The sequence below is a fragment of the Myotis davidii genome, unplaced genomic scaffold (genome assembly GCF_000327345.1).
Source record: "Myotis davidii unplaced genomic scaffold, ASM32734v1 scaffold1032, whole genome shotgun sequence".
Taxonomy (NCBI): Eukaryota; Metazoa; Chordata; class Mammalia; order Chiroptera; family Vespertilionidae; genus Myotis; species Myotis davidii.
The window spans coordinates 360,680-368,537 of record NW_006289083.1 but is presented as its reverse complement, the minus strand read 5'-3'; the positions used below and the strand labels follow the sequence as shown (position 1 = coordinate 368,537).

The 7,858-nt window shown below is 36.2% G+C and overlaps 1 protein-coding gene across 1 annotated transcript in view; it reads left to right on the top strand.

Moving 5' to 3' along the window:
* MDGA2 (MAM domain containing glycosylphosphatidylinositol anchor 2) overlaps positions 1–7,858 on the top strand; it is a 939,200-nt gene that overhangs the window by 648,857 nt on the left and 282,485 nt on the right. The window contains exon 6 of the mRNA XM_006761237.2: positions 6,298–6,567. Coding sequence (XP_006761300.1) covers positions 6,298–6,567 — 270 coding nt within the window. The remainder of the gene's footprint in view (positions 1–6,297; positions 6,568–7,858) is intronic.

Sequence of the window (7,858 nt, the reverse complement as noted above, 5' to 3'; positions counted from 1 at the left end):
CAATACGAGCTCCGTGGCATGGCGCATTGTCTTGTTGGAAGAAGCCAACTCCATTGGGATATGCCATCAACATGACAGGATGAACTTGATCAGCAATGATACTTAGGCATGTTGTGCTATTCAGACATTTATAATGGTCTGGCCCTCTAGCAACTTCAGCACGAAATTATAGCTAATTTGCTTAAAAACGTCAGGTGGTCATAATAATCTGGCCACTCAGTGTATATGGTGTGAATGTTCATCATGTTTTTCCAGTGTTTAAGAAGACTTTTCAGGCTGTTAAGTATTAATAACCCAACTACTGGCATAGTTTATTAACTGAAATAAAATTTTGAGTTTATTATCTTTTGCTCAACTTGGAATCTAAGTTCCATTTCTAGTTTTTATATTTATCTTGCCCAATGACTATTTTAAAATGTAAATGGCACTTTTTCTATTTTTAAAGTCTTATTTCATTGAAGTATATTTTGGCAAACTTTTTGACTCACTGTGATCGAATGGCACAAACATCCTGGTCAGAGATCATATTTGCACATGACTTCAGAGAGCAGGCAGATGATGGAAGTATGTGAAGTTACCTAAGACAACAGAAGTTATGGGGAGAATGCTGGTTCTCTTCCTGCTAGTACATAAGCTTCTGAGTGAAGGAGTTCCTAGACTCTTTGTTTACTGATATATCCCAAGTGTCTATCAGAGGTCCTAGTAATACAGAGTATGTGCTCAATAATGATGGATGAATGAGTAAATGAATGTGTTGAAATGTGTTGTACTAAGGAGAATGAGCAATAGCCAATGACATTCATTTCTAACAACAGTGACAACAAAAGATACTGTGCCAACCAAACACAACCCATTTAGGGAACTCCTTGTTTGGAACCCACGGTGTTGTAAACAGGGTCACTTTCAGTAGATTTTTATGTAATTTTCCATGAAGGAACACCTTTACTTTGCCTTCAAATTTTCAAGTTTAAACTTTCAAGTTTAAAAAATGTAGGACCATGAAACAGAAGCAGAAGGTATTCATACATATTTTTCTCCTCTCTTCCTTGAACTCATGCTGTACTAATATTAATTTCATTTTGTGCCACTACCCTGATGAATAAAGGTGTCCCTAATCACCACTAACTTGTTCCTTGTTCTTCTTTGTTAATCCTTTTCACATTATCACAAAGTCACAACTACTGATCATTGAATTTACAGGGAAAGGATGTCCTAGGAGACACTGCAGGGTCCTGTCTTCTTATAGCATGTTCTAGATGTTACTGCAGTTTCTTCTCATAGATTCCACATTCAGTATCCTCTGTTTGAAGACTTTCTCTGGACTCTGCAATGTGTTCAGCCAAAGCATAAGGTTGGGAAGTTAAATATCATAAAATATTCCTCAACTAATGAGAGACAAGAGTTGGTAGGTACTAGTGAACACCCTGCTCCGCCTCCTTGCTCTTCATAAGGAGAGTTCTGAGTATGTTTTATGTAACTGTCTCTTACAGGTTTTCCAGCTCAGGGAGCCAGGTTTCGCACAGTGACAACACATTCATAGGTGCTTTTTTACTGTTCTCCCCTTCCTGTCCCCCTTCTCTGCTCTGTGAATATGCATCCTGGAATCTCCACTCAAGCACTACTTGTATCAGGACCTGCTTTGGGGGGTATTCAAAATAGGAAAAATACTATTTTAGCTGAGGATTTTTTTAATTGGAGTATATTCTTTTTTTTATGTTTCTCATTACTCTTCATTTTCTCTATGACTTACTTTCTAATTATTTCTATTCAAAGAAATACATCTTATAATATCTCTAACTCAAGACAACTGACAGCTTATATCTAATAAAAAAGTCCGGGGTGGAAAACTACACTCCTATTTAAAAATTAAAAATCCCAATCTTTGGGTGGCCAAAGTCTCTAAGATGATTAGCAATTTATTTTTTTCAATTTTTAAAAGAATCTTTATCTTAAATATTCAATTATGTTTGGTAGAACTAAAAACAAAATGCCCAAGAAGTCATTGATCTCAGCTAAAATTGTATTTTCTTCCTACAGAATATATTCATAATTAGCCCCAAACTAAATATTTCCATCACACATCCAGAGGACCTTATGAGGAACTGACTCCCTAAAATTGTAGAGGGCATGAATCTCAGTTTACAAACTCAGGTTTGAATAAATATGTATTTTCTTATTACTTTATACTTTAACTATATTTTATATCAACCACCTATTCTTCCATAATTTTAGAACTTTTGTTTCAATCAATGTGGAATTGTCATTTCCACCAGATTTTTTAATTAAAAATTTAATGTTGACATTATTGCAGATGTAGCTCCCTTCCATTAGTTCCCCTTCACCCCTGCCAAGCGTCCCCCTCCCTTGGCCTTCACCAAATTACTGTCCATGTCTATGGGGATGCATATATGTGCTTTAGCCAATCCCTTCACCCCACCTCCCTTCCCTGGGCAACGGCCAGTTCATTCCATGCATCTATGCTTCTGGTTCCATTTGTTCATCAGTTTATTTTGTTCATTAGATTCCACATGTTAGTGAGATCATGTGATACTTGAACTTTCTCTGACTGGCTTGTTTCATTTAGCATAATACTTTCCAGGTCCCTCCATATTGTCTCATTTGGTAAGAAAGTTCCTTCTTTTTTACAGCCTTGTAGCATTCCATTGTGTAAATGTACCATTTATACAACTCAAGACCAGGAAGATAACAATCCAGTTAAAAAATAGGCAAAGGACTTGAATAGACACTTCTTCAGAGATGGTCAATAGACATATGAAAAGATGCACAAGGTCACTAATCATCAGAGAAATACAAATATAAACTAAGATGAGGTATCACCTCACACCTGTCAGAATGGCTACTATCAATAAATCAACAAATGACAAGTGCTGGAGAGAATGTGGAGAAAAGGGAATCCTTGTGCATTGTTGGTAGAAATGTAGAGTAGCGCAGCCACTATGGAAAGCAGTATGGAGTTTCCTCAAAAAATTAAAAATTGTACTGCCTGTTGATTTCCACTTCTGGGAATATATCCTAAGAATACTGAAACACCAATCAGAAACAATATATGCATCCCTATATTAATAGCAGTATTATTTACAATAGCCAAGATATGGAAACAGTCCACCAGATTTTTTTTTTAAAATGTATACAGGGAACAGACTGACAGTTGCCAGAGGGGAGGAGAGAGGGTGGATTGGATGAAAGAATGTGAAGGGATTAGCCAAAAAACATATATACCTAAGAGATAAACACAGATGAAAGTGTGGTGATAGCTAGAGGGAAAGGGGGTGGGGCGGGTTGGAGGTGGGGAGAGTGGGATGGTACAGAATGAGACTTTGTCTGGAGCAGTGGGCACACAATGCAGTGTGCAGGTGATGTTTTATTGAGTTGTATGCTGTAAATCTGTATGGTGTTGGGAACAGATGTCACCCCAATAAGTTGAATTGAAAATAATAATTTCTAGGGGGTGCTATGCTGAATCTTTTGATAGGACTGAGACCTCCCTCATTCCTATTGTGTGGGGTCATTCAGCCTGGCCTGTCTCCTCATTCCATTCCACTTCGTAGGGCTAGTGGTTATTCCTATCAAGTATGGAGCTGTTTCTATGAGACTCACTATGTCCTTGTATATCTAGCCAGTCACTCTCAGTGATCTCAAACCAAGAAAGGGCTCTTTGCTCTTAAATATCCAAATGTTTGGGATTTGATATGGGAATCAAGAGGCCAATTCTTTTTTTTTTTAATTGGTTTTTTACAGAGTGAAAGGGAGAGGGATAGAGAGTCAGAAACATCGATGAGAGAGAAACATCAATCAGCTGCCTCCTGCACACTCCCTACTGGGGATGTGCCGGCAACCAAGGTACATGCCCCCGACCGGAATTGAACCTGGGACCTTTCAGTCCACAGGCCAACGCTCTATCCACTGAGCCAAACCAGTTAAGGCCCAATTCTATCTCTTTCTTGTTTGCTCTGAAGTGTCTGTGTCTTAGTCCACACAATTTTTTTTTCAGGAGTAAAGGGAAGAATCCCCTTCTCAGAGATATTTCCTAAAAATATTTTTCAAATTGTAGTCATTGGGTTTAGGATTTGGGAAAATAGAAACAATAGACTGGCATTTCTTCTTTCTTTTCTCTTTTCTTCTTCTTTTCCTCCCTCTTCTCCTATTTCTCTTCCCAACCCCTCATTCTCATCCTCATCATCAGCCTTATACTTATTTTCTAAATATATTTTTATTGATTCCAGAGAGGAAGGGAGAGTGAGAGAGAGATAGAAACATAATGATGAGAGTATCATTGATTGTCTGCATGCCCCCTACTGGGGATCAAACGGGGCATGTGCCCTTGACCAGAATCCAATCCAGGACCCTACACAGGCCAACACTAACTCTATCCACTGAGCCAAACCAGCTAGGGCTCAGCCTTCTCTCTCTCTCTCTTTCTCTCTCTCTCTCTCTCCTTCATCACATTTCTCCCAGGACCAATTTATTCTATCTATCTATCACCTATCTCTCTATCTATTATCTCTCTATATCTCTATCTATCTATCTATCATCTGTCTAATCTATCATCTATCTATCATCTTTCTATTCATCCACCATCTATTGTATTCCCATCAGCAAGCACATGGAGCAAGCTAAAATGTTGGGTAGTGATCTTGAACATTAGAGACAACTGCTATGGTGACCCGTGCCTTCCATCATTAAGTACAGGGAAGATGATCAATCTGAAAGTCTGACTGGAAGCACAGTTAGTTACAAGCATTGTGAATGTACAGAATGTTTACAGCTGAAGTATGTGTATCTATATATGTGCTATGTTAAAAGCAGACTGACTTGGAATTATTATTATGGGATTTGAGTCATGTTTCAGCAATAACTATAAAATGTTTAAAACACTCGGTGGCCCTGGCTGGTTTGGCTCACTGGATAGAGAGTCAGCCTGGTGACTGAAGGGTCCCAGGTTCGATTCTGGTCAAGGGCATGTACCTTGGTTGCAGGCACCTCCCCAGTAGGGAGTGTGCAGGAGGCAGCTGATCGATGCTTCTCTCTCATCGATGTTTCTAACTCTCTATCCCTCTCCCTTTCTCTCTGTAAAAAGTCAATAAAATATATTTTAAAAAATAATAAAACACTCTGTGATTTTCACTTAACTTGAGAATGTCCTGATTACTTTATGTATTTCACCTTTTTATACTTTTTACTTTGGTTTGATGAACATCCCAAATAAAAATTGCATACTGTCCATTGAGTATTTCTCATGTCCCCTTTCAACCTTCAGGTTTAATTTCTTTCTTATTTTAAAATGAGTTTAAAGTAATAATCTCTCACATGTGGCTGTGAAGAATGAATCTATGTATAGACCTTGCAACATGTTTAAGAACAATGCACTTTTCTCATGGTAATAAGAGAAGTGATGGCCTTTATTAGGTATTACATGTTTATACATGCATAGCAATGGGATACTTTGGCCAACACATGAAATAGACATTTACCGAACCCTCAGCTACACACTGATTGAATATAAAGAGATTTTTCTTAATTTCCTATATACCTACATAAGAGGAAGCTGAAGAAGCTAATAATGCATAGGCTCAGGGTCTTTGGACAGTGTAAGAACACTGAATAGAGAGCATGCACTTGCAAAGCAGATGATGAAATAGATAATATCTTTTGCCTATGAGGTTTTAAAGGTTCTATGCTAAATTTTGAAAAACAATGGTTTTAGAAAGAATAAAAACATTATAAAACAAAATTAATTTTTAAATTATTTCCTTAAAATATATTGGTGTATTTAAATACATTTTATATGATATTGTATAGGATCTGTCAAATTCAAGATGATCTTAAAATATCTCTGCCATATATATCAGAGTAAAATACCAAAATTAAATAATTGATTATCTTTACCATGAAAATACGAGTAAATAGCTACAGTATTTATACCTGGAATGACCAAAAAAAAAAAAAAGTGGTCATTGTCAGTATTCAGAAGGAAAGGAATTTTTGTTTTGAAACTTTATCTCTCTTACTATTGTAGCTTGCAACAATAATCTAAGAATACATGCATTTTAATTCTCCTCTCCATGTGTAAAATTCTTAATATAGTTCAACAGGTTTAAACCACATAATTAAAATATATAATAATTGCATATGGTTTTAATTTAATAAATAGAATAAAATTTTGACTAAAGAGAACCACACTTTATTTTAATTGTTTGAATAACTATAAAGTATGCTGTTGCATTCTTGTTGTAGTAGATCTAAATAGGTACATGTTTTTTTGTTTGTGTCTTTTAGCATCTCCGTCAATTAAACTCTTGGTGGATGACCCTATAGTTGTAAATCCTGGAGAGGCCATAACATTAGTATGTGTTACAACAGGAGGACAGCCTGCACCATCTCTCAGCTGGGCCAGGACCTTTGGGCCTCTGTCTGATAAGACTATTTTGCATGGAGGAACTTTGACCATACCTGCCATCACCTCAGAAGATGCTGGTACTTACAGCTGTGTTGCCAATAACAATGTGGGAAACCCTGCAAAGAAGTCTACCAACATCATTGTGAGAGGTAAGTTTAGAGATTATTATAACACAGATTTCTGGGTGAGCCAGGCTATCACAAAGCAAATAATATTTGATATAAAAATATTTCCTCAAATTTGCATATATGTATGTATAATATAGTATACAGAAAAATTATTTATAAATAATGAATGATACCTAGTTATAAATGAAACCTAAAATTCCTAAATCTTAAACACAATGCCTTACGTTTGTATTGAATAGTTTTCATGACATATTCTTAGTGGTGCCGTTGAATAGTTTTGATCATATGTTCTTAGTAAAAAAAAAAAAAAAGATTAAAATGCAATTGTAGCATAGAACATTAATTATTGTTATACAGTTTGTGTATTTACTGTAGGAGTTTCACATATTTATCAATTTAATGGTTAATAAACATGTATTAAATCCCTATTAGAAGCAGATCTTTAAATTGTGAGATTATATAGAGATCTATAAAACATTAATCTGTACTCAAGGATTCTATTGTCTGGTACTAAAAATAAAATGAATAAATTAATAGTCACATGATACAGTGTTTGGCAGGCGTAAGCAAAAGCTATAGAAATATTAAAAATATATAGTTACTTCTGGCACAGGTTATTAGGGAATATCTAATGGCATTTGCACTAGGAGACAATGGGTAGAGTTTAAACAGACTGAGATTAGAGATAGACATGAAAAAGTCAGAGAGAGTAAAAGGCAAAGTGTAATTGAGGAATTGACTTAAAAGGTGGGCTACTAAGCCATGTTCTGGTGCGGGTGCCACCAGATAATGTGGTGTGCTAGTGCTCCGTAAAGGTGGGTGCTTTCCCTCCATTCCGGAGTATTTATAGTCACTGTGCAAGAAGAGCATATGCGTCTTCATGTCCCGCAGGCATGGTCCTGGGTGTGGGACAGAGGATGGACGCTGTTGCCTCTAAAGTTAAACGAAACATCCACATGGCTAAAAGGACTTTTCTAGCAGACAAATGAAAATAAGGAAGGAAGCTAAGTATGCAAAGAAATAATATATGGAAATGAATAAGAATAAATCTACAAATGGAATGATCATGCCCTTTCTATTTTAAATATCAGTATTGGTGAAATGGGCCTTTTTCTAAGTCCTTATCTCATTGAGTAACTAGATTCTCTTCTCCCTCCATCCCAAATTTTTTAAAAAAGTAAAAACTTTATAAATCACCAATGTTTATTAATTCTGCTTTTTGTTTGCTCTAAAACACATGTTTTATCAAGTAGTCATGAAAAAATGCTACCAAATCTTGCTATAATAATTGCGAGATTAGTTAAAGCATTGC